The sequence below is a fragment of the Hippopotamus amphibius genome, chromosome 11, assembly GCF_030028045.1.
Source record: "Hippopotamus amphibius kiboko isolate mHipAmp2 chromosome 11, mHipAmp2.hap2, whole genome shotgun sequence".
Classification (NCBI taxonomy): domain Eukaryota; kingdom Metazoa; phylum Chordata; class Mammalia; order Artiodactyla; family Hippopotamidae; genus Hippopotamus; species Hippopotamus amphibius.
The window spans coordinates 35,971,272-35,998,587 of NC_080196.1; the positions used below are offsets into that span (position 1 = coordinate 35,971,272).

At 49.7% G+C, this 27,316-nt stretch overlaps 1 protein-coding gene across 1 annotated transcript; it reads right to left on the reverse strand.

The window, feature by feature from the left end:
• Nucleotides 1–1,548: 1,548 nt before the first annotated feature.
• NCR2 (natural cytotoxicity triggering receptor 2) lies at nt 1,549–26,412 on the reverse strand. The gene is given in 10 exon segments (XM_057698186.1): nt 1,549–1,877; nt 3,061–3,252; nt 12,598–12,664; nt 12,666–12,695; nt 21,356–21,365; nt 21,971–22,081; nt 22,190–22,319; nt 25,631–25,972; nt 26,058–26,206; nt 26,342–26,412. Coding segments are annotated over 10 exon segments (1,431 nt in total).
• Nucleotides 26,413–27,316: the final 904 nt, after the last annotated feature.

The window sequence follows — 27,316 nt, forward strand, 5'->3', positions numbered from 1 at the left end:
CAGGCGGAGGGCAGCGCGCGGGGAGCCGGCGCGGCGTCTCGGGTTACGCGGCCCGGCCCTCCCACCCGCAGCTCGGGCGCAGGGGCCCGGGCGGATTCGGGCTGTCCCCCGCTGTTTGCATTTCTCTGGCAGGCGGCGGGGCTTGGGTTGAAAGGAATCGCCTCCATTTGGAACGTTGTTTATTTTTCTTAACTGGCCAGCGCCGACAGACGACCCCGAAAGCGCGGCGGCCGGACCCGGCTGAGCCCTCGCTGGGAAGAGGGTCAGGACCGCGGGCGGCCTGACGAGAGCGGCTCTGCGAGCCCCCGCCCGGGGAAGGCGCCCGGGTCCCCTCTCGGCCGGGCTGGGGGAAGGCTCGCGGTGGAGCAGAGAACGACTTTCTTCCGCGTAGGGAAACCTACTTTCCTCTGTCGCCGTTACCTTAGCTTTGACCTTGCACGAGGCGGGGCGGCCAAGTGGTTAAGCTTCCCGGCTTTGGCGTCCCGCCGCCTTGGATTTCAGTTCCGCTTCCTCCTTTTTTTTATGTTAGGTCCGTGACCTTGAACAAGCCGTCTTTGTGACTCAGTTTCCTCAGTTCTCAAATGGGTATAACGTCGTGTTTAGCTCTTTGGGCTGTGTAAGGACTCAATGAGCTCGTTCACGTAAACCCTTAGCGCTGGGCCTGGAACTTGCCAAGAGCGCAGGAGACATTAGGCCCTCTCGTCGGGGCTGTGGATGGTCGTTGGTGCGCTGGCCACGCGAGGGTGAGTGGGATGGAGGCAGCCAGCAAATGTGCGGCCCACCCGGAAGAGGCTCGAGCTGGAGGCCCACGACTCTCAAGCTCCGGGGAGAGGCTGCGGCTGGGGAAGAGCTCTGAGCATTTTGACATGAAATGAATAAAATGCAAATGATATTCAAAGCCAGATGCTAATGAGGATCTATCCTTTGAGCGTCCACAGCCCCGGCAGTGCCCAGAACGGTGGCGGAGCTGGTGTGAACTCAGAGATGGGCAGGGTCCAGCAGCCCGGGGTCGTGTGTGTGTGTGTGCGTGCGTGTGTGTGCGCGCGCGCGCCTGTGTGCGTGTGTGTGTGTGTGTGTGTGTGCCGGCGCGCGCCTGCTCCGGAATGTGCTCGCGCCGTCATGAAAATGAGGTCAGGGAAGGTCGTTCCACTCTGCAGCATAAATCAAGGAGGAAAGGAGAATGGATGTGAGAGACAATCCCCGGAGACCGCCCCGAGAGAGGCTGAGCGAGGGAAGCGGGAGGGGGAAAAGTTCTGCGGAGAAGGGGCGAGAAGCGGGCCCAGGCGCTTGCCCTCTCCGCGCTTCCCGCCCCGGCGGGTCCCCTTCGCAGAGCAGCGGCGCCCCAGACTCCGGCGAGATTACGCCTTTAACCCCCGCATCCTCCTCCCCAGGCTCCCCACACCTTTCTCTCCGTCCCCCACCCCCCTAACTTAAATGGTCCTCATCTAAGTGCTCTTTGTGTGGACGCTGAAGCTTCTTACACCAGCCTCTTCAGGAGCATGCAGTGCTCCCGCGCACACGCCAGTTGCACTCGTAATCGCACACTTGTTAGTTGCGCGCACAAGCGCCGGGGTCCCGGGGGCGCCCTGTGGGGATCTGAATCCAACTTCCCGAAGCGGGCTGCTCTCCGCCGTCCTCGTGCCGCGCGACTCCGGCCCCGCGTCCTTTCTCCACGCGCTGCGCCTCCCGGGTCTCGCTGACACTCGCTACCGCGATCCTCCGGCCCCTCTGGCTGTCCGCTTCCCACCAGCCGCCGGCGGAGCTCGGTGCTCCAGGCCAGTGCTTCCCTGCGCGCTGTCCTCTGACCCCAAACCGGGAATCTCTGGAGGCTCGGGCTGTCCTGGGCCGGAACCAAGGTACAAGTCCCGGGAGGCAGCCTGGGATGAGGAGAGAGGGAGAGGGGCGTTATCTGGGCCCTCCTTTTTCTAGCTCCAGGCCCAAGACGGCTGAAAGAGGATTAGAGCACACTGCAGAAGGACCACAGCCCCCAGCAACTCTGTAGAGCCCAGGACGCTCAACTCTGTTCTGTTCTGGCACGATGGGTACCCACTGCTCCAAGAACGGGAAGAGAGCAAGAAAGAGGATGGACTGGAGAGTGCCCACAGTCGGAGCTTTGGGCCCAGATCAGATCTATTTCCCAGCACGTTCTCTTTATGAAAATAACAACGATGCCTAAAGCCTGTATGACAGGCACAAAATCGACACAATAATATATATTAAATTTACATACAGCTGTCACCATCATGATTCTTCTTGAGCCTCCACATTTTGTAGATTAATTCATTAAGTCATGCATTCATTAAGCAAGTATTTAGTGAGCTCCTACTAAGTGACAGAGAAACAGAATGTCAAGAGCCTGGCCCACCGGGCACTTACATCCTCCTGGGACAGACAGACAGTAAACATAAACTCAGATATATAATACGATGTGCTGTGAAAGAAAGAATAAGGTGCGTTAGAGAGGGCCTCTCTTGGGGGGGAGGCAGAGACCTGAATGAAGTCAGGGAACGAGCCATGCAGACTTCAGGAGGGAGAGGTTCCAGGCAGAGGGACCTGCCAGTACAGGGATGGAGATGTGGAAAGTGCCTGGGTTGCCGCCTGCCAGGGAGGGAAGAGGAAGGAGGTAAGATGGGTGGTCAGGCCTGGCTTTGTAGGTTTTGGAGCGGAGTCTGGGATTATATATACTAGGTGTGATTGGGAAGCCACTTGAGAATTTTTTTTAAAAAGGACTGACACAACTTGTGTTTTATAAAATGATAAACAGGTTTGTCCATGGTTTCCAGGTTTGTGAGTTTCTTAACCCAAACCTCCAGATTTGTCTCAGTCCAACATGTCAAAGATGCATGCCTAGGCAAGACTGCCCCAGAAGGAGCCCAGAAGACAGTTTGAACGGTACTCCGTTCCTCCCACCCATACTTTTAGGAAGGTGTCCAGAATGGGCAGTGAGTAGGGTCTCTAAATCTGCCAGCTCAGGAATCTGGGCTGTGGGTGAGCACTCGTGGACCTCCAACTTGAGGATTCCTGACTCCCCACCCCACCTGTTGCCTCTGCTCTGCCTACCGTGGGCCTTTTCCAGGCTGTGGAGACTGCGAGGGCCACTCTGGCGCGAGAAGGTGAGATCCAGTTTCTGGGCGACGCTCCAATTCCGCTGCTCGGGTTGCAGAATTCTTTCTCCCACAGTGAGTCTTCCAGTGCGCACAGACAGCACCGTGGTCCCACATCGCCTCCCGGTGGCCAACAAGGATACTGCAGCTGGAGTCGGTATAGGGTACAGAGCAGCGCCGGGGACGGCAGGGGGCGCTGGAACAGGCTTACTGACGGCCTACCAGATGCCAGGTGCTGTGCAAGGCGCTTCACTTGCTCTAAGTAACCATCCGAGTAACTCCGGGAGAGAGAGCTATCATTTTCCTCACTATACAGACAAGGAAATTGAGGCTTTGTCTGAGAACATATACTTTCGTACTATCTCTCGGTGCATATAGGGTGTGAGAAGAGGCACATATCGGCATCCCTCCTAGGAAGCTCTCCCTCCCTTTGGCCCTGAAGAATCAGCTAGCAAATGCCTTTAGCAGGTGCACTGAGCTTTCAGATCTGCCTCTGGGAATGTCCCAAGGTCTTTGCATCTTCCCCCTCTGAGCCCATTTCAGACGGGTCCATGGTCTGCAGGTTGAGATCGGTTCAGGTACAGCTGCACAACTCTGTCCTGCCTGCTGCATGACTGGGTGGTGGTCAGGGGTCTCTGTCCCCTCTCTGAGATTCGGGCTGGTCGAGCACCCTTGTCCTTGACGGTGCTCTGAGTGGGGAGCTCTTGAACCTTAGATAGCACGATAGAAGGTAAGGCAGAGAGGGTGACGACACTGAGCCCACTCAGTGCTCCTTCTCTATCTTGAGTCCCAAGATCTGGAGACCTCTGATTGGCCTTGGGGCTCCCTCCTATCAGGCCCTGGGATTGCTCGGGCTGGTTTTGCACCTGCAACCGGTGGGGAGAGGACGTGTGCCTGGGCAGAGAGAGGCTGCCGCTCCAGCGCAGGCGTGGGCACCGTTCTCCGTCCTCTGCTGCCCCCTGGTGGGCTAGGATATGGCTGCCGCCTCCAGCCTCCTGCCCACCTAGCCGAACAGACATCCCATCTTCTCACCTTTCCTCCCTGGACAAAGGCTCCTTCCCAGAAGCCAAAGATTTCCTGGGAGAGAGATGTGAAACTTCTAGGGATGTTTGGCCGCGCAACATCCCCGAGCTGTGTCCACGTAACACCAGAATTATTACCCGCAACAAACGTTTAATAAGAGCCTGCTATGGACTCTTCCCCTGTCCCCAACCCCTTCAGCCTTGGGCAGGAAGGACTCACAGTTTAACAGAGAAGACAAACCCCAAGTGACTCCTACAGTCTTTATTATTATTAATTTTTTTAGCTTGTAGTATTTATTTATTTGAAACATTTTTTGGGGGACCATGCTGCACAACATGGGGGGATCTTATATCCCCCACCAGGGGTTGAACCTGTACTCCCACAGTGGAAGCGAGGAATCTTAACCACTGGACCGCCAGGGAAGTCCCAGCTTTCAACTTTTAAATCATTGTAGATTCAAAGGAAGTTCAAAGACAGTACACAGAAGTCCTGAGTACCCTTCTAGGACGCCTGTAGATTCTGGTAACCACCACTGCAATCAAGATTCAGAACTATTCCAGCACCACAAAAACTCCCCCCCATGTTACCCCTTCATAGCCACACCCACTCCTGCCTCTCTCAACATTCTTAAGCACTGACAACTGCTAACGTGTTTTCCATTTCTGTCATTTTGTCATTTTGAGAATGTTATATAAATGGAATCATACAGTATGTGACCTTTGAGACTTTTTTTCACACAGGAAAAATTATTGAGATCCAGCCAACGTGCAGCATGTATCAAAAGCTCATCCCTTTTTACTGCTGCATAGTACTCCATGGAGGTGCACATAAACAGTTTGTTTAACTGTTCGCCAATTGAGGGACATCTGGTTGTTTTCAGTTTTGGGCTTTTATAAATAAAACTGCTCTGAACAGTCACGTTCAGGTTTTTATGTAGACATAAATTTTTATTTCTCTGGGACAAATGCCCAAGAGTGCAATTGCTGTGGTTTCCTGTCATAATTGTGTCTATGACAAGTGTATGTCGAGCTTTTTAAAGAGACTGCCAACTCTAGCTTGTCTTGATGTCCTTTTAACATGTTTTGCAGAGTAAACTTTTTAGCTTTGAACTCCTTTTATCAAGTTTTTTCTTTTATATATTGAATTATGCTTTTGGTATCATGTCTAAGAACTCTTTGCTAAGCTCCAGGTCCCAAAGATTTTCTCCTAGGTTACCTTCTGAACTTTTATAGTTTTATGTCTTCCACATTTAAATCTAGGCTTCATTTTTGAGTTAACTTTTGTATATGATGTGAGGTTTAGATCAAATCCTTTTTTTTTTTCTTATGGATATCCAATTGCTCCAGCATCGTTTGTTGAAAAGACTATACTTCCTCCATAGAATTGCTTTTGCAGGTTTGTTAAAAATCAGTTGGCTTGTGTGGTGATATTTCTGGGTTCCCTATTCTGTTCCATTGATTCCCTCCACCAACATCACACAGCCTTGATGACTATATACGTATATATATACATACACATATATATGGCTGTATATATGATTCCTCCCACTCTGTTCTTCTTCAGAATTGTTTTCATTCTTCTAGTTTCTTTGCCTTTCCTTATAAGTTTTAAAAGAATCTTACCTCTGCCTACAAAAAAAAATCTTGGGCTTCCTAGGTGGCGCAGTGGTTAAGAATCCGCCTGCCAATGCAGAGGACACAGGTTGGATCCCTGCTCTAGGAAGATCCCACATGTCGTGGAGCAACTTAGCCTGTGCGCCAAAAAAAAAAAAAAATCTTGCTGGGATTTTGATAGGAATTTGATTAAACTTGTGTATCAGTTTGGGACTGATTACTATGTTAAGTCTTTCCATCCATGAACACTCCATTTATTTAGATCTTTGATTTCTTTCATTAGTGTTTTGCAGCTTTCAGCATACAATTCTTGTATGTGTTTTTTAGATTTACATCTAAGTGTTTTATCTTTAGTGAGCGATTGTAAATGGTGTTTTATTTTAAAAAACGATTTCCACATGTTTATTGCTAGTATATAGAAATACAATTAATCTGTGTGTACTGGTAGTTTGTGCCTTTGCACTGATGAGTAGTGTTCCCTTGTATGGATGGACCACCGTTTGTTTAGCCATTTGCCAGCTGGGTTGTTTCCAGTTTTTGGCGGTCGTGCTTAAGGGCACTATGAGCATCGTGTCTGGGTTTTTTTTTAATGAATGTAAAGTCAGCCTACTTGCTGGGTTGGGTAGTGAGTGATAAATCAGAGATGGGCGTGGAGCAGGGCATCAGTTGGTCGTGCTAAGCTCACTGGGCAATGGGGGGTGGGACAGAACATATGTGTAATTAAATTGTTAGGTTGCCAATGTGGACACACCGCACAGAAAGTGAGCCTCCAGAGAGGGCACTGAGACTTCCTGCCACCAGGAGACTTAGTCAGGACCAGACACACACAATCTTCCACTGCTGTCTCGGAGTGGGGGGGGGCGAAGAGGGGGTGCAAGGCTGCCAGGACCTCTGACATCCTTACAATCCACTCACTTCAACTGTCATGAAAATATTGCCATCTTATTGCACCCAAGGGCATTTTATCGTAAAAATATTCAAACAATGCAGAACACAGGGTAAAATTCGAAAGTGCCCCTTCACGCACCCACCACACCCCTACCCAGATTTAACTCCTGTTGGCATCATGAGACAGTCCTTACACACTGTCCCGTTTTTACACACACACACACACACACATACACACACATGCACGCACGCACTGTATCTATGGATATAGCTTTATCTTCATTACAGCTCATGTTAACGAGGTACTATGATATGTATCACTCAGCAGCTTGACTTTTTTGCACTTAAATGTCTTGGCAAGCTGATCTATGCACATCAGTACACACAGATCTGCCTCATTCTTTCCAACCTGCCACATAGTACCTGGTACTAGTGATGAAACATCACTTACTTAGTTTCTTTCCTTTTCATGGTCAGTTGACTTATTTCTCAGTTTCATTGTTGTGTAAAATGTTGTGACAAATAGCCTTTTATTTACCTCGGTGCACACGTGACTGTATTCTCTCCTGTAGATTCCAGGAATGATTGAATTCTTTGCAGGAAGAGGATGCCTGTTTAATAGTTTGATAAATCTGGAAAAATTGATTTCCTAAAAGGACGTGCTAAATTATATTCCCACCAACAGCTTTTGAGACTGCCCATTTTCTCACAATCTTATCACCACTGGAAATGACCACTCTTTGATTTAATGGGTGGAAAAATGATCCCTTCTCCCATTTGTTTTCATTTGCATTTTCCCATTTACTAATAGAATTGATCCTGTCCTCCGTATATGACTTTCCCATGGGTGTTTCTTTGGATTGCAGTTTCTGCCCTTTTCCATTTCTTCTATTAAGTTGTTGTCCTAGTTATGAAACAGTTCAGCCCAGTAAATTTGAAGATCTAATTGGCTTTATTCAGAGATTCACGAATCGGCAGCACCCCATCTAGAATGGTGCTCGAGGGGTTGTACGGAGTGGAAGGTTTTTACAGGAAGAGAGGTGGGGGGCAAGGGAGCTGTTAGCAAAAGAAAATAAAGGATTATCTTAAGGCCTGGACATCTTTTTGGGAGGGAGGGGAGAAAGGGTTTTATCATGCAGGCAGCCGCTTCTTCCTCTGAGGGATGGAGAGGGCTCACGTGGCAGATTAGCTCATTGGAGCTGTCCAGGACATTCCAGACTGGTTGACTGATTGTTCCTGGGGGAGGTCGAGAGTGCAGTTAGGTCAGGTATTAAGTCTAGGTTAGTTGTCATGGGCTTTAGCCCAAGTGGTGCCATTTTGGGCCTCTGGTTTTTCTCTTTAACACCCTTTACTTACTGATTTTACAAATTCCTTGTACATTTGGGTATTTATTTTTTGTATAACATATATTATTTTTTCTATCCTGTCACTTTTTTTTTTTTTGGCTGCATTGGGTCTTCATTGCTGCATACAGGCTTTTTTTTTTTCCTCTCTAGGAAATAAATTTTAATCTAGTAAATTTATTTATCTATTTATTTATTTATTTATTATTATTTTTGCATTAGGTCTTCCTTGCTACACACAGGCTTTCTCTAGTTGCTGCGAGCGGGGGGCTATTCTTTGTTGCAGTGTGCGGGCTTCTCATTGTGGTGGCTTCTCTTGTTGCAGAGCAAGGGCTCTAGGCACATGGGCTTCAGTAGTTGCGGTGCATGGGCTCAGTAGTTGTGGCTCGCAGGCTCTAGAGTGCAGGCTTAGTAGTTGTGGCGCATAGACTTAGTTGCTCCTCAGCAGGTGGGATCTTCCCAGCCCAGGGCTCGAACCCCTGTCCCCTGCATTGGCAGGTGGATTCTTAACCACTGCGCCACCAAGGAAGTCCCTATCATGTCACTTTTTAAAGACATCGTTTATCATATCTTTTATCACAGATAAGAACTGGTTTTCTAAGTAGAAAATCTGTAAGGCTCTTCCTTCCTGGCTTCTGTGTGGGGAGCTCTTTGTTTGGAGGGGCCAGTCCTCTGGGGAGAGGGTGAGGGGCATTTCTTCCAGAAGCCTGGTGCCTGTGGAGACCCATTTCCTCAGGAAAGGAGTTCACTAGGGACACCAGGGATGATTATAAAATTCTGGCAGCTGCAGGGAGCCCTGTGTTTCCCAACAGTGTGCCTGAGCTCGCCTCTTGGAGCCCAGTTAGGGTGACAGTGAAGCCAGACCCGGGCCAAGTGTGGGGAGGACATAGTCTTGCTTTACAGCTGGGCCCGGTGACTGGCAGGTCACAGTGATTTGCTGAGACTCCCTCCTTTGTCCCGTGAACAAAGAACAAAGAACTTTGCTCAACACCCTGTTCTACGAGAGTCAAGTTGTAACCCACTGCAGTTGCCCATGACTGCACCCTGAGAGGAATTCGGGGTGAAAAACAGCAGAAGCCACCATGAGCTTTGGATAAACGGGTCCCTGGAGAGTGAGATGCGTATCCCAGGAAGAATTCCAATGACCCCAGATTCTTGCATCTTCTCATTCACAGGAAAGCACTACAATTAACTCGAAATATCTCTTCTTTGTGATGAGCAGTATTTTCTTACCAAGATGCAAGCTTGACTGCACATATTCCCTGGTCAAAAAAACCACATATAAACTGGCTCTCCCCTACCTCTGCAGAGCCGTTTCCTCAGGGCTACTGAGCAGCTGTCTTCCGGGCTGTCGTCCTCAGTAAGGGTCCCTGAATAAAGTTTCAACTCACAATTCATTTGTTGTGTGCTTTTCTTTAGGTCCACAGTCCTTCTTCCTGGGGTAGGTGTGACCCTGCCCAGAGAAACCCTTTCCATTCCCTCAGGCTTGGATGTCTCTCCCCGGGGAGCCTGGGATACATGGCTTCAGGTCAGAGGGCTCTCAGACTGGGGGAGGGAAGTGGTCTCCCAAGAGCCACATCTGAAACAAGCCTCCCGGCTGGGCCTCTGGCGGCAGGGCCATTTCTCTCTGGCCCACCCTTTCCGTCTCCTGCCTTCCCTCCTAACCTCCTCCTCAACCCCTCTTCTGAAGTCAAGGGCACGTGCAGGCCAGGAGGAGGTGACGTTGGCAGAAAGGTCCTCCCAGCCAATCCACCCCCCGCCTTGAGCCCTTGGTTGGAGTAGAGGGGCTGAGGAGTGATGTGGTCCCTGGGAAATGGGCCTGATTCATCAGGGCTCCTCCAGCACCTTTGAGAAGAAAGAATTGAGACGTATAAAGCCCTCCTCGAGGGACTTCCCCGGTGGTCCAGTCGTTAAGACTTCGCCTTCCAATGCAGGGTGTGCGGGTTCGATCCCTGGTCTGGGAGCTAAGATCCCACATGCCTTGGGGCCAAGACACCAAAACATAAAGCAGAAGCCATATTGTAACAAACTTAATAAAGACTTTAAAAATGGTCCACATCAAAAAAAAAAAAAAGGCCTCTTTGAGAAGGAGACCTGGGGTGATGGGCTCTAAGGGAACAGGGGAGAAGGGAAGTGGAGCCAGGAGAGGCCCCTCTCTCCCAGGTGCACAGAGCATGGCTGGGCCCTTGGAGGCCTCAGCTCTGCCCACCCCGCGGGCAGCCACAGGAAACTGACATGCTCGTGGCTCCCCTTGCCCAGCTTCCCCTTCCCCGATTCGGGTGGGGCAGGGGTGGGGTGGGCAGGCAGGGGAGGAGTTGACAAGTCCGCGGAGGAAACTGTGGTCATCTCAAGGCTGTCCACTCTTTCCACCTCCCCCGCCCCCACATTTTCTACACGGTATCTCTCGTTTCCTGGGTCCCGGTTTTACACCCCCTCCCCCCGAAAGTTGGGCTAAAGACAGTTGACAAGGTCAGAGGGTCGTTTGGATCCTGACCACAGCCCTAAGCCCCACCGGACCCCATAGGCCTCACCCTCAGGTCTAACTGGTGGGTCACGGATGTGTTCCCACCCTGGGAGGTTTTTGTGGGTGCTGTAGGGAGGAAGAGAACTGGGAGCAAAGAAGGGGAGTGTGCTGAGCAGGGGTCCCCAGAGGGGCTGGGGCTGGCTCAGGAGGGGGGCGGGGAGGAGGGGAGAGGCAGCCTGGGTGCTGAGGGTACCGCTGTACCTCAGCTCCTCTGCCGCTCGACCTGAGGCTGGTGAGACGCTGCTTGAAATAATAAGTAGATGAAAGAATCTGACCTATTTTCCTTTAATGAACCCGAGGATTTCTAGAATCAGGAAAACCTTGGTGTTTATACGTAATTTAAAAAGAAAAGAGAAAAAAACCTGGTGTGGTAGGTGCAATTCGAGGTGTGGCCGTTGCAGACACCTGCCGACCAGTGCTGGGTTCAAGGCTTCACTGAAATGGGGCACGTTGCCGGGACAGCGGCTGTGATGGTGGTTGCTTTTATTGTCATCTGTTGACACCGGGTGGGACTCCCCAGGTGTGCCAGTCATTGGGGCTGTCCAAGGGGCACAGACGAGGCTGGAATCCCACCACGTGCTGCCTGAGTACCCCCCTAAGAAGGGGATGCAGCTTTTTAACCAACAGGCCCAGAGAGATGCCTTTCTGTAACCTCCACACAGGAAGGGGGGAACTATTTGCCTTATTTCCAGAGAAGAGCAAGATGTGCCTGCCCCAGGCACTGTCATCAGAGCTCAGGGTCCAGATATTACACTCCATTTCTTTATTTTTAACTCCCTGTATTTTTTATGAGGAAGTATTTAAAAATAAATTGCAGATATCCTGACATTTCACCTTTAAATAATTCAGTAGGCATCTCTGAAAAAGGAGCTTCTTGCTACATAGGAAATTAATATTATCACAGCCAATGCAATTAAAAATCATTTCTTAATAGCCTGTTCCCTAGTCCATATTCAGATTTCTCCAGTAAACTGAGCACTTTAACCTTGAGCAGGAACCCGTCTGCCTGAGACCTCTGGCTTCTCCAGAATCCCCTGCCTTGGACCTGGAGCGGAGCCTGGTCTCCAGAGGAGCCCAGAAAGAAGGCGGAGAACTGGAAAGAGGAAGTGGAAGACTGGGGTTTCTGAGGAAAAGACCCCAAACCTGGGAGCCCAAGGATAGCAGCATGCTGCCAGGCTCTTTGAGGTGAGTGTCAATGGAATGAAGGCTTCGGCACCTTCCTGGGACTGTGTACCCTCTCTAGCAAACTGTTAAAAGAAAAAAAGAGGTATATGACAATGTGGAAGAGTTTATTTTAGCAAAAGTCAATTTGAATTGGGCAGCATCCAATCTGGCAGGTAAAGAAGAGCTCTGAGGAGCTGTACAAAATGAAAGACTTTTATAGGGGAGTGGAACCAAGGAGGTTATACTGGCAAAAAAAGCAGGTTGGTTATCGCAAAGTTGCTTTCTTTTAGGGGATGGCAGGGGTCTGTCAGACAGATTGCTTAACTAAGGCTGATCAGGTGTGACTCCTGATTGACTGGGTTAAGATTCCATTTCTGAGAATGCTGAAAGTATAGATTAAGCCTCCGTTTGGTGACATGGGGCTTAGCATAAGCGACTCCATTTTGGGTCTGTTGTCTTATTTTTAACCCATCTCATGTGAAGTCATGGCTACTCTGACTCATCTTCATCCCCTCCATTTTCCAGAGAAAGAAACAGAGGTTCGGAGAGGGGCAGTGACCTGCCAAAGTCCACGCAGGGCTGAGCTGAGAAAACTAATCCAGGTCTTGGTTCCAAGCCTTGATCACTCTGGGCCCCTCCACTCACTGGGCTTATGTGCAGAGCCCTTCCCTGCTTCCAACAGCACCCAAGAGACTTCCTGGCTTCTGTCTGGCCAACAAAAGAACTGAGGATCAGAAATTGAGATGATGGGAAAAGAGGGCAAAGTGGAGAAGGTTGCCCCCTAGAGATTAAAGGTGGGAATGCAGGGCAGAGTTTAAGAGCTTGAAGGAAATGTAGGGAACTTATATTCACAGAATTTTATAATTTAGAAGGCTTATTCATTTGCATTGTTTATCTCAATCCTCACAACAGTGTGGAGGTAATATGCATCTCCCTACAGGTGAGGAAACAGGTCCAGAGAAGGTCAGTGACTTGCTGAAAGTGGCAGGTGGCTTTACTGGCATCCGAGACTCCTGAGTTCCATCAGGATTTTCCACTGTGGGTCCCCACCCTGCAGTCAGAACAGGAAGCCAGGAGGGGGTCAGGGGCTTCAGCAGAATGGCACACAGACGCAGAGGCAACCCCGTCCCCAGCCTGTCGTATATCAGGTTGGTGGCCCCAGCCTCCTGGGGAGGAGGAAGGCTGCCCCTGGCAGCTGGTCAGAAAGGGGTGTCAGTGAGGATGCGCGTGCTTTGGGCCCAGGTTGGTCAGTTTCTCACTCTGACTCTTTCCTGTATCCCCTCTGCTGCCCACAGAGAAGAGGCGCTGACTTCCTGTAGATACGCAAGTTCACCGTCTGCCTACGTGTTGTCCGTCCCTCCAGCTGAGATCAGCTCTGAGTTGTCTCTGTTGTGTCACAGGCCAGTTCTCTCTCTACTATACCTCACTCTCTAAGGCTCCACATTTGTTCTGTGTCCTCCATATGTCTGATGCTTTATGAATAGATGATCCTACTTAGTAATCCAAACAGCTTGGTAATATGGATATTGTCAGTCCTGATTTTACCAAGGAGGTAACTGGCGTTAGAGACCATAAGAACATGGACCAGGTTCACTTAGCCAGTAGGTGAGGAGGAAAGGGGGCCTTGTCATGTGGTGGCAAAAGTTTGGCAGCACTGCCACCTGCAGTAATGTGGAAAGTGGAAAGTGTACCTAATGAACTGGGTGGTGTAGCTGAGATCTCCAGGGAAAGTGATGAGGGCGCTGCCTCATTTCTGCTTGTGGCTTATTGTGAAATGTGAGAGGAGAGAGAGAAACTACAGTCTGGGTTATTAAATGTGAAGGAGCTGGGACTTGATGGATTTGAAAATTCTTAGCCTCTCCAGACAGTAAATGATGCTAAAATCAAATCCAGAGCACTCTCAGAAAAATATGGTGTAAAGATGAAACCAAGGGTGTGATTGTAAAATCCTTTGTGAAGATCTCAGAGAGATCAAAGATAGTGCTTCAGACCAAAGGACCTTAATGAGTTTAAGGTCCTCACAGATCCTTTCAAACACGAGGTCTTCTAAGAAGCTTAAAGACAGTATGGAGGTCTCTAAAAAACTAAAAATAGAACTGCCATATGACTCAGCAATTCCACTCCTGGGTATACAACTGAAAAAAACAAAAACACTAATTGGAAAGGATACATGAACCCCAATGTTCATAGCAGCAGTATTTAGAATTGCCAAGGTATGGAAGCAAACTGTCCATCAACATATAAATGTGATACACACACACACACACACAGACATACAATGGAATACTACTCAGCCATAAAAAAGAGTGAATTTTGCCATTTGCAACAACATGGATAGAGTTGGAGGGAACTATGTTAAGTGAAATAAGTCAGAGAAAGACAAATACTGTGTAATATCTTTTATATGTGGAATCTGAAAAAGACAACAAACTGGTGAATACGACAAAAAAGAAGCAGACTCACAGATAAGATACAGAGAACACACTAGTGGTTACCAGTGGGGAGAGGGAGGGTGGGAGGGGCAACACAGGGGTAGGGGAGTAAGAGGTGCAAACTATTCTGTACAAAATAAGCTACAGGGATATAGTACAACAGAGGGAGTAGAGCCAACATTTTATAATAATTATAAATAGAGTATAACCCTTAAAAATTGTGAATCACTATGTTGTACACCTGTAACTTATATAATATTGTACATCAACTATACTTCAATTTAAAAAAGAGAAAAAAAGCATTATTCCTGAGGTACAGAAAAAATCCTTTTTTTTTTTTTTTTTTTTTTACAAATTTATTTATTTATTGGCCGCATTGGGTATTCTTTACTGCGTGCGGCTTTCTCTAGTTGCGGCTACTCTTTGTTGAATTTTGCAGGCTTCTCGAGGTGGCTTCTCTTGTTGTGGAGCATGGGCTCTAGGGCTCAATAGTTGTGACTCTCAGGCTCAATAATAGTGGCTCACAAATAATAAATAAAATTAAAAAAAAGAAAAAACAAACAAAACAAAACAAACAAACAAACAAAAAATAGTGGCTCGCAGGCTCTAGAGCACAGGCTTAGTAGTTGTGGCTCACAGGTTTAGTTGCTCCACGGCATGTGGGATCTTCATGGACCAGGGATCAAACCCGTGTCCCCTACATTGGCCGGTGGATTCTTAACCACCACCAGGAAGTCCGAGATCTTATCTTGAAGAGATTTGTGGGGGTGGCTTCTGTTTAATTGAGTAAATCCCAACAAGACGCACAGGAGACCCACACTTTTTTTTTTTTTTTTTAAGAGAATGACATTCACAGAACACTTCCAGCTTGGACTGAAAGGCAGAGTGGAGTATAAAAAGGCCTTTGTATTGTCCAAAAAGGGGCAGGAAGCAGGCTGAGAAAACTACGAAGGTGTAAACATGGGCCGCCTTTCACGGAAAGTGGGCAGAATCAGAGCCCGGAGGGAGGAGCCAAGAGCCATGGGAAATTATTCCCAGGTAGGCGCAGAGCAGAGGACTCATCAAGGACTTTCCAACATTTGACCAGCTGAATTTTAGCTTTTCCATTGATCCGTGACTGCTTTTACCCCTTATTCCCTGCTATTTTGAACAGGTACTTCTACCAGGGTTACCCAATGTGTGAATCAGCCTTGTCTGTTGGGTGTGTGTCCGATAACTTGTTTTTCTAGCTCACAGGTCTGCATGTCGAGAACTGTGCCTATGGAGCTTCATCCACACCTGGGCGTGATTGAAATGACAGTTTCCTGGACCTCATGCTGATGCCATAAAGGGATGAAACTTTTGGAGGCCTTTTGGGTGGATAAGTATATTTTGCATGTGGGAGAAGTGTAAATAATTTGTGGCCGCAGTGTGCACTGTGGTAGTTTTAGATCATGTCCACAAATTCTTTGATATACCTTTCTTCAAGTGATGGAGCCGAGGACTTCCCTGGTGGTGCAGTGGTTAAGAATCCTCCTGCCAATGCAGGGGACATGGGTTCCATCCCTGGTCCGGGAAGATCCCACATGCTGCGGAGCAACTAAGCCCATGCGCCACAACTACTAAGCCTGTGCTCTAAAACCCGCAAGCCACAACTACTGACCCCACACATCACAACTACTAAAATCCGCATACCTAGAGCCCGTGTTCCGCAACAAGAGAAGCCACTGCAGTGAGAAGCCTGAGCACTGCAATGAAGAGTAGTCCCTGCTTTTCGCAGCTAGAGAAAGACTGTGTGCAGCAACAAAGACCCAATAAAGCCAAAAAAAAAAAAAAAAAAAAAAAAGATGGAGCCAAATCCCTCCCCCTTTGAGTGTGGGCTGGACCCAGTGACCAGCTTCTAATGAACAGAAAACGGCAGAGTTAGTGGTATGTGACTTCAGAGACTAGGTTGTATTGATACAAGACACCATGACTTTCTCTTCACTCTCTGGGATCAGCCACTCTGGGCAAGGAGTCAAGACCCTGTTCCAACAACCGGGTGGGTGAGCCGTCTGGGAAGTGGTGCTCCAGGCACTGCTTTCAGGTGACTGCAAACACATGAGAGATTTGGAATTCGGAACACCCAATTAAGATGTTCCCAAATTCCAGGGACTTCCCTAGTAGTCCAATGGTTAACACTGAGCACTCCCAATGCAGGGGGCCTGGGTTCGAGTCCCTGGGTCAGGGAACTAGATCCTGTATGCTGCAACTAAGAGCCGTCATGCTGCAACTAAAGATCCTGCAGGCAGCAACTGAAGATCCTGCATGTAGCAACTAAGACCCGGTGTAGCCAAATAAACAGATAAATAAATAAATTAGTATTATTTTAAAGTCTTAAAAAAAAGTGTCCCCAAATTCCAGACTCCCCCAGAGCAATCCGTGAGATAATAAATGTGTCATTTGCTGTTTTGCTCTACAAAATTTGGGGCAACTTATGCAGCATAAAATGAATTAGGAGAAAAACTACGAGTCTTTTCTCTTTTCTTTTCTTTTTTCTTTTATTTCCTCCCTCTCTTCTCCTTTCCTTTCCTTCTTTTCTTTTCTCTTTTTCTTTTCCTTTCCTTTTTTTCTTTTCCTTTCCTTCTTTTCTTTTCTTTTTTCTTTTCTTTTCTTCTTTTCTTCTCTTCTCTTTTCTTTTCTTTCCTTTCCTTTCCTTTCCTTTTCTTTTCTTTTCACTAAGCCAAGAGAAGAAACATTTCAAGAAGGAAGGAGAGGAGAGCCGTACTCACTAGTGCTCATCTTTCTGGGATGATGACGTTTGAGTATTGGCCGGTGGATTTGACAATGTGGAAGCCATGGGAGACTGCGACAAGATGTTTCAGGGAGTGGTACAAATAAATTGGAATGGGCTCAAGAGAGAACAGAAGGAGAAATACTGGAGGCTGAGAGTGAATCCAGTCCTTTTGGGGGGTTTTGTGAAAGGCAATAGAATATGGAACAGTAGCTGGAGGTGCCGTGGGGCCAAGAGAAGGTTTTTACTATGTCATAGCCCATTGTATTATTTTTTTTAAATTGGAGTATATTTGCTTTATGATGTTGTGTTAGTTTCTGCTGTACAGCAAAGTGAATCAGTTATACGTATACATATATCCACTCTGTTTTAGATTTCCTTCCCATTTAGGTCACCACAGATCATTGAGTAGAGTTCCCTGTACTCTCACTACTATGTATAAAATAGGTAACTAATGAGAGCCCACTGTATTCTGACAGTTACGACACATGAGAGAGGGAGAAAAAGATGATGCGGGAGGGAGGGGAGAACTTCTGGAGTAATTTTATCATGTAGACAAGAGAAGAAGGGGTTTGGGGAGAAGTCAACCGGAGATGAGAGCAGGAGAGTGGTGGGAAGAAGACAGTGCTTGTGGGGGGTACAGAGGTGGGGTGATTGACAGGTGTGGTTGGACCCAGTGGACATTCCTTTCTCAGGGTTGCCCTGTTTTCTGTGAGGTGGAGACAGGGGCACCAGCTGAGTGTGAGGAGGGGGAGGGGCATTGGCATTTGTGGGGCCAGGGCACGGTGGGAACTAGAGGTCTAGCATGGAGACCACGGTTCACAGTGAGATGTTTCAGCGTGATAGATTGTGTTTTCCAGCCACCTTCAGCTTTGGGACAGGTTGCAGGACAGAGTAAGTGGGAAGTTGGATTCAACCAGGGCAGGAGTTTTGCTGGGGGCGTACAGGGAGAGGGGAGACAGACAAAGAAATTGCGACTATATGCTAAAGCGTGATTACATGACTGGGTCATGAGATCCAGGGGAGGGAAAGCATGTGTGGGGTGACAGAGATGGATAAGGTGCCAGGACGAAAGGATCCTGACCCCGTGGTGTGGAAGGGGTACCGTGATCAGGCTAATAGGACTGAGCTAGGGAGTCAGGCGGTGGTTGGAATGTGGGTTTCTCAGAGATGAGCTATCCCAGGAAGGGGAGCTGCTATGCTTACTGACCATCTGAATGGGTGGCTGAGGCAGGGAAGAGGACAAGACCTCTGGGGGAGAGGAGGTCAAGGAACTGAGAGGCAGGGATTTGGAAGGAGGGTGTGTGGTCTACATGGCCCAGGTTCACCAGATGACGGAAGGAGCAGACACTGAGTGACAGTGAGCCCGGGGTTAAGATCAACAACGAGGGAAGAGGAATCTTCCCAATTGTATAGGATCCGTGGCAGTGATGGGTGGTCTACAGTACAGCCTGACTGCAGGAAACCAAACTGTGGGAGCTGGTGTACGGAAGGTAGGAAGTGGCAGTGAGGAGCAAAGAGGACCCCAACCCTGCCTTCAGGCCAGAGGCAGGAGGCAAAGGGGAACAGAAAGCCAGCAATCTGAGCACTCCAGAGACAGCAGTGTTCCCAGGGGAGAGGCACGTCCAGAGAAGCTGAGGACATAAGAGCTTGTGCTGACGTTCAGAGGGCAGAATGAGAAGATTTATGGACTTGGGCAGATTGGGAAATGGGGTTAATTTAATGAATTTGTAAGGCCTTGTTGAGATGTGATTCTGGGTGATGAGGGAGGACCAGGGAAGCCTGGGCATCTTGTCCTAACTGGAGGAGAGAAGAGGGATAAAGGTGGGAGAGGTTGCTCTAGGGGTCTCAGTGCTGGCTGTGGGGGGAGGGGGGGCCAGGAGGTTTCATAGGAGTAAGTGGAGATCTGGGGTCTCGCTCACTCCTGCCCTTGGTGGTGGGTGGTGGGAGGGGTTGTTTGATGAAAAACCTGGGGTCCCTCTCTATTCCTTCTAAGAAGGCATGGAAACTGTAAATGGGTAAAAATTGTATGAATCCATCCTCAAGGATAAAGAGAGATAAAGAGATAAGTGCTCAAAAGTGTTTGGAAGCTGGGTAACAATTGGATCACTTAATGGCCCAGAGAAGAGATTAAGAGGCATTCAGTTTTACCTTAGAAGAGCAAAAAGCCTTACAAAGTGAAAGCATGGGTACCTCAGAAAGCGGAATAGAAATGCGGTCTGGAAACCCGAGTGGGTCAAAAGCTTGCCTAGGGAGCCACTGGGCTTCTAGCCTCCCGTGACACTGAGGCTGGGTTAGCTGCCCACATCCTCTCTCTTTCCTCTCATTCACCTCCCTGCAGAGAACTTAAGGGTAGTCTCTGATGAGGGTGAACCTCAGAGGTGTTCTGCTTAGGACACCAGGCATGACTGAGCGGAAAGTGTGTTACATCAGTTGGGCTGAGTGAGTGAAAACAGGCCCTGGGCAGTGAGGCATCCTTGCTTTGCTATGTTTGGTGCCTAGAACCCTGGCATCCAGGTCAATACCCGTGGGACAACAGTTAGGAGTCCTTTTTGGAGAAACTGAGTTGTCAAAGAGAAAAAAATGAAACCATGCTCGTCTGAATCCGTTTGGGCTGCTATATAACAAAACACCATAGACTGGGTGGCTTAAATAACAAACATTTACTTCTCGCAGTTCTGGAGGCTGGGAAGTCCCAGATCAAAGCACAGGGAGATTCCATGTCTGGTGAGGGCTTCCTGGTTCGTAGAGGGCTGTCTACACACTGTGTCCTCATGTGGCAGAAGGGGCAAGGGTGCTTTGTAGGGTCTCTCTTATAAGAGCACTAATCCCATTCATGAGGGCTCCACCCTCATGACCTAATCACTCCCAAAGGCCCCACCTTCTAATACCATCAACTTGGGGGTTAGGATTTCAACATGTGAATTTTGGGAAGATACATTCAGTTTAATTCACAAACCCCTGGAACACACTGAGTGTCAGAGCTTTTCAATATGGACAGGCTGCTGAGAAACAGCAGAGGTTTCCAGAAAGTTCTGAGGAAAGGCAGAGGCCAATGAAAGGAGGACACAAAAGACACAAAAATGCACTTGGAGGGAACAGAAAGTGCATAGGCTCAAAACAAACAAACAAACGAAAAAACAAACCTTCAAAAGTGAGAAGCTTAATATTGCCAGAGGAGATACGGCATCCCCAAATAAAACAAGCGTGCTATAGAAAAAGGAACATTCAGAGAGCAAATGGACCATTTAGAAACTTTAAAATGTGACAACATAGACTGTAGACATTTGAATAGGAGAACTGGAACGGAACATTGAGGAACTTTCCCAGAAAGTAAGTGTAAAGAAGAAAAGATGAAGAACAGGAGAAAAAAAGATAAGTAAGTTAAAGGCTCCGTCTGGAAGGTCCAAAATTGGGATAATGTGTCAGAGAGGAAAACAGCCCTGCGGGGGGGCAGGGGCAGAGCCTGGGGTAAGACCAGCGTGATCTCAATTGGGGCCGGGTGGAGGAGCTCCTGCCCACTTGTGCAGAAAAGCAGAGGGTTCGCCTCTCTCCAGAGCCTGCAGTCATCCTGGTGGCGGTGAGAGGGCAGCATGGGGGATGCACAGTGCCGTGGAGACAAGGGGTGGCTAACTTGGCAGAGCGTGGGGCCCTGATAATGACCTTGGACTTCAATCCCCATGCAGGAAGGATGCACAGAGGTGTTGTAGGGAAGGGATGTAGAAGAGGGAACAATCTAGGAGGTGACTGACAGAGGGTCCAGGGCCCGGGGTGAGGTGGTGGGATTTAGAAAGGGGGAGGAAGAGGCAGAAGCAAGAGACAGACGCACAGCAGAGAACCCTTGCACCGTGTGGCTGAGCAGGGGAGGGGAGAGAGAGATGTTGGGATGACCTGGGCGTCTGGCTGAGCTCTGGGGCTCCGGAGAGGAGGAGAAGGAGGAGGGGTGGGAGCAGGGGGAGGGGTCGAGCCGTGCTCAGCAGGGGCAGCTCCGGTTTAGTGGAAAGATGCTTCCCTGGGCTTTGGCTCCTGTCACTGCATGGCGCTGGCCCAGATGCAAACTGAGTGTGAGCACGTTGTGGGCCTGGACCTTGGGAGGTTGCCAGGGCTGTGAAGTCCTCAGCTCTGGAGCGACGCGTGCAGCCAGGGGGCTTGGCTCAAGTTCTGGGAGGCTTTGCCCATCGCAGGGAACTCAGAATTCAGAGGGGACGGAGGAGCTCCTGGGGCCTCGGGGGAATCAGGCCATCCTTCTTGGGTCCTGAGGTTCAGCAGGAAGCACCCAGGGCCCTGGGCTCTGGGCCAAGCGGGCGCATCAGAGACCCCTGCACATGGCACATGTCGGTTCCTTAAGGCCCTGAGATATGGGGGGGGAAGGAATACATGAAGTGACTCAAATCCGTTCTTTGAACCTGTTCCCTTCTCCCTGGGCCTGCCCTCCTCCAGCAGGCCTGCTTCTGGCCTGACTGATCCTATGTCTGGGTTCTCTCCTCTCTTGTGCTTTCCCTGCATCCCCACCCAGCCCCACCTACATTTTCCCTCGTGAGTATCCTTCCCCCGGAGCCTGTGACTGTTTCCCTCCTGTGCACACCCTCTCTCCTTTAGGACTGAGGATGAGGCCATGTCCTGGGCTGATGGCTTTGGGCAGATATTCCGGGAAGGGCGGGTGGAGGGAGGGACTTCTGGTTGTACAGGTCAGTGCTACTGATGGTGGGATGAATGGAGTGGAGGTGGTGGGGGGAAGAAGAGGAGGAAGAGGAAAAAGAAGAAGGAAAGAAAAGAAGGAAGGAAAGAAAAAAGAAAGAAAAAGAAAGGAAGGAAGGAAGGAAGAAGGGCTAGATGGAGGGAGGGAGGGAGGAAGGGAGGGAGAGAAAGAGAAAGGAAAAAAGGGGAGGAGAGGAAAAGGAGAAAACACAGAGATCGAGAAACGTGGACAAGACACTTGAGAGTTTGCGGCTGAAAGACAAAGGTGGGCCTGGCCTGAACAGTGAGGGTATAACTTGGAGATCCCTGTGGATGACAATTTTTCCTGCGTCTGTGCTCTCCGGTTGATTCCCCCTTTGATCCTCTATCCAGAGACAGAAGCTGTTCCCTGCTCCCTTTGCCCCCAAGTCCAACCCAAACCCTACTCACTGGACAAGTAGTGCTGACAGCACCAGGCTCTTGGCCACAAGGAGCCCACAGAGCACTGGGACCAGGGCACTGGCGGCTGCAGGGCTGGACCAGAGGGTAGAGTTTTGTTGCCTGGAGGACAGAGGAACAAAAAAGGGACAGAACCAGGCTGGGGTGGCAGTTCTGTCTGTGGGCCCCGGATCCCGGCCTGTGGGGAAGGGAGGCCCACTCTGAACTCACTGTGAAAGGGCAGTGATGGTGGAGGAAACCTTGGAGGCCTCTCTGGCTCTTCCCGTGGAGGACACGCAGCTCTGGGTCTGAGATGAGACCAGGTCATGGGGAGCGTCGGTGGCCTGCTTGGAGGCAGAGGCTGCCAGGGAAAGAGAAAGGACCTTGGTGAGTGGGGGGCTGGGAGGGCAGCCCTCCTGTTCTGTTGACAGGAAAGCTGGAACAGGGAACTGGGCTGGACTGGAAATAGAAGCCCATCAGCCCAGGAGAAAACCAAGTTGAGGCAGGGGGCACCCGGCTGTGACGTTCCCTGGCTCGAGACTAGATAGACCTTCGGCCCAGGCTCTGTCCGATGCCTGTGGAGGTCACTCCGGGTCCAAGAGGTGCACTTGACCAAGAGTCAGGAGGCCTGGCCTCCCTCTAAGCATCCTACGTCTCTGGATGGCCCTCCTCAAGTGCGGAAACAGTCCCCGCGCTCAGGCTCTCTCCTCTCCGAAGCCCATGCCGTTTCTCAACACTGCTGGGGCAGTTAGGGGAAGGCGGCCCCTCGCGGGGAGTTTTAAGGGCTGCCTTCATATCTCTATTCCTCCTGGCTCCGTAGCGGAGCCCTCCCCACCCCTCCCCCACCCCCCGGCCCCACCGCCTCAACAGCCTGGGTAGATGGGGCTACCCTCTTGATTCTGAGACTTTGTGAGCTACCTGCCCAGCAACCCACTACTCTGCCTTCCCAGGAAGACCCCAGGCCTCCCTGAGCTCGGAGCCTGAAGTCGAGACTGGAAGGAGGTCCCTGCTGGAGAAGCGATGGGAGCTGCTGAGGAGAAAGAGAGGATGGTGGCTGCTGGGGGGACGGGGTGCTGGAGGGAAAGAAGTAGTTTTGTCCCCAAGGCTGTGACAGGACGTGGACCCTCTTCATGTCCTTGAGGAGGTCTGCACACCCACCCAGGGTCGAGGAGAGGGGCTGTCTCCCCCAAAGCAGAGGGAGAGAGGGGGACAGAGGCTAGGAGAGGCCTGGAGGAGGCGGTGCCTGAGGCTAGAAAGTCCTCCCTGGAGAGACCCCCAGGCCGATGGACATGTGGATATGACCTTGTCCTACAGGCACTCTCTGAGGCTGCCCGGAACGATGACCAGGAGCAATCCATGCGCCCAGCCTGGAGGAGGTCCAAGACACTCAGGAAAAACTCTAGTCCTGAGCTCCTGAACGGGTCACCTATGGGCTGGTGCTGGTCCACAGATCATAACCACCTGCAACAGGGTCAATATAGAAATTAGGAGTAAAATATTTGAAACTTTTCCATTGGTTTGACATTGCCTTAAGGTCTAAGCATGGGATTAGTAAGCTTGTCTCATTCAGCAGGGTAGAGACCAGTTTGGGTGTCATCAAATTGGCATGGACAGCCAAATACGGAGCTGGCTGTGTACTAGTAACACAGTGGGACTGTCATAGTTTAAGGTTAGTTGGTAACTATAACCAACAATAGTTACCATTATAGTTAGTAACGATAACCCCAAAATGTATAAACACCTGAAAATTTTTATTTTTATAATCTGTTACTTTTATAATCATTTTAATTTTTTGTTTGTTTGTTTTTGCTTTTATTTATTTATTTATTGGTTGCATTGGGTCTTGGTTGCTGCATGCAGGCTTTCTCTAGCTGCGGTGAGCAGGGGCTGTTCTTCGTTGCAGAGCACGGACTCCAGGCGTGTGAGCTCAGTAGCTGTGGTGCATGGGCTTAGCGGAGCATGGGCTTAGTTGCTCCGTGGCATGTGGGATCCTCCAGATAGGAACATAGCCGACTGACTCTTTGATTTTAGTCCAGTGAGACCCATACTGAACTTCTGACCTACAGGACTGTCAGATCAGAAATGTGTGTTATTTTAAGCCACTGTGTTTGTGGCAGTTTGTTGTGGCAGCAGTAGGAAATGATGGCACTCACAGAGTATGAGTTTTGTAATTATAATTGATGGTGAAGTACTAAAATCCAGTGAGTTATTTGTTGAGTTGTAATGAAGTAAATACAGCATAAAACAAATGGCATTTACATGCAAAATATAAAAACACAACTTCAACATATACTAATTAAAAAAGAATATTGAATTAAAAAGCTCTTTTTTTTTAATATGCTGTCTTTTAAAAAAAGCTCTTGAATGCGTAGAAACTCTAGTGTTTTGTGGGCTTCTTGTGAAGTAACACTTTGTGGTGCTAAAACTAAAATCTATCTGCAGTTGCTAAACATGATTGAAAGACTGCAACAGAGAAGTTGGCTTCACAATATCAGGTTAATCTGTGGTGAAGAATGGATTTTAAATAACACTTATCATTGATACTTTAGCTCCATGTATTCAAGAATTGGCTAGTGATATGGAGGACCAAATCCTAGAACAAATAAAGCTAACACAGGGGCTTCCCTGGGAGCACAGTGGTTAAGAATCCGCCTGCCAATGCAGGGGACACGGGTTCGATCCCTGCTCCAGGAAGATCCCACATGCCTCGGAGCAACTAAGCCTGTGTGCCACAACTATTGCACTCTCACTCTAGAGCCTGTGAGCCACAACTACTGAGCCCATGCGCTGCAACTACCGAAGCCCGTGCTCCTAGAGCCTGTGCTCCGAAACAAGAGAAGCCATGGCAATGAGGAGCCCGCGCACCACAGTGAAAAGTAGCCCCCACTTGCCGCAACTAGAGAAAGCCCGTGTGCAGCAATGAAGACCCAACACAACCAATAAATAAATAAATAAATTTATATATTAAGAAAAAAGAATTAGGCCTCACTCAGTTAATACACAGCTATGTGCCTAACATCTTTTTGGAAAAAAAAAAAAAAAGCTACCACAGTATTTCTCATGGCAACTTGAAAAGTGCATAAATATTGTTAACATAGCTCTTCTTTTACTGTATGCGCAATTTGAACACAATTATATGAAGGAATTCTTCTGTATTTACTTTAAGCTTCATTGCCCAAAGCACAACTAAGCCTGAACTGTATAAAACTATGAAGGATTACATTATTGACACGTGGTTTGGGGTTTAAGTTTTATGTAGGAGTACGTTCTGATGGCTGTGGCTGCTGTTAGAGGAAAACATCCTAGAATCCGCACTCAGATAAAGGAGCCTCAGGCCACAGTGTAAATCAATGCACTGCTTCCTTCATCAAGAAAGTCTTGCTATGAAAAAAAAACAGCAGCAGAACTGAACGATGTGCTCACCAATGTGGCAAAAATTGTGAATTACATAAAGATGAATGGCTCTATTTGAGCATCTTTGAGGAGGCTTGTAAATCATGGCGACAGTGTGTGAAGCGGGTGCGTGTATGTGCACGTGTGTGAGTCCCTCTGGGCACGTGTTCCCAACAGCATCCCCCGGAGACGGGGCTGGGGGAGGGCAGCCTGGCTTCCACGACTAGGCAGCCAGGAGGCACCAAAAGGGAGCAAGGGGGCTTCAGGGAAGGGGCTCACCTGGAGACACCACCAGATAGAACCGCACAGACTTGGAGAAAGAGCGGCTGGAAGCGTGACGCTTTTGACACCAGTAGTGTCCTGAGTCTTGCTCCCTCAGATCAGTCATGGTGACAATAAAGAAGCCGGAGCCCGGGTTGTCCCAGATTGAGACCCGAGAGGCCTGAGTCAGCACGCGGGGCTCGGAGCTGGTGATCAGAAGGGTGCACTTGAGCGCGGTCACCTCCTTACACCAGGCTTTCTTCTCGTAGGGCCCGGCCTTGGGCGGGTACTGGCACCTCACCGAGAGGGTCTGCCCTGCCACTTTCTGAAGGTGCTGAGCCTTGGAGAGCGCCCAGAAGCCTGGAGAAAAGGCCGCGGGTCAGAGCCGCACCGCCCACCCCCAGCCCCCGGCCGCACAGCCGCTTGCGCGTCCCCGCCTCCTCACCTGGGAAGGGCAGCAGCAGCAGGAGCAGTCGCGGGAGTGGGGCTCTCCGGGCCCCGTGGCCCTTCTCCGCTGAGCCGGCGGGAGGGCACATGGTGGGGGGCTTCCGGGAACCGGAAGCGGGGCGATTCTGCTTGGCTCTTTCAGCACATCTGAGATGGACAGAAGGAGAAAGGCCAGGCCTGGGCTGGGGAGTGGGAGACCTGGGAGGCCAGATTCTCCGGGCAGAGGGAATCGGGGCCCTCCGGCCGCAGCTGTGACTCTGGACCTGGAGGACACGGCCCTACTCGGCATACAGTCCACGGTCTCTGTAGAGGCTGCTCCTCTCCTCTGTGCCCACGTGCCCCTTCCCCACCATGACCTGCCCCTGGAGGAGGAGCTGAGAAGGCCAGGAGGAAATTGTGGTCAGGTGATGGGCTGTCCCCTCTTTCTCGTCTTCCTTTCTCTGTGCGCTGCAGGGCCTGGGCTCTGCCCTCCTCTCAGGGGAAAGTCATGCTGAAGGTGGGTGATGGGCTCAGGGGCACTTAGAGGACTGAGTAAGAGCCGTTGGCTCCACAGACCCCCAGGGTGGTCAGAATCTTCATGCCTGGCCTGGCCTGCCTGCTAGGTCAGAAAGGTTTTATGGGCACTGGAGGGGACAGGAGAGAGGAGGCAAAGTTTGAATTCTAGCAAGAACGTGTAGGGAAGGTCCCTGGCAAAGGAGTGGGAGAAGGAAGCTTGGAGCAAAGAGATCAGGGGTCCTCAGAGGGGCTGGTGGGAGGGATGGGTCAGTGGTCACAGGTGAGGAGAGAAGGGAACACAGGAGCCAGGAGAGCTGGCATCATCTCTGCACCCTCACCATCCACCTGTGGACACTAGAGAAACATCAGTGTGAGTAACAAGTAAACAGATGACAGACCCTAACATCTTTTCCTTTAGCAAGTGTTAACACTTTTAAGATTTAATTAATTAATTAATTTTTTTCTGTAGTGCTGCACGGCTTGTGGGATCTTAGTTCTCCGACCAGGGATTGAACCTGGGCCCTCGGCAGTGAAAGCGCGGAGTCCTAACCACTGGCTCATCAGGGAATTCCCTAAGATTTAATTTTAAAAGGTTGCAATATACAATAAAAGAGAAAGAGATGACAGAGACAGAGAGAGTTAAAGATTGATGAGGACCGCAGGCCTGTGCGGTGTGGATGTGTAATTCCAGTTGCAGCCACTGGGGGCTCTGTGGCCTAACACCTGCGCTGGGAGCTCCCTGTACAGAGTTAAGGACTGACT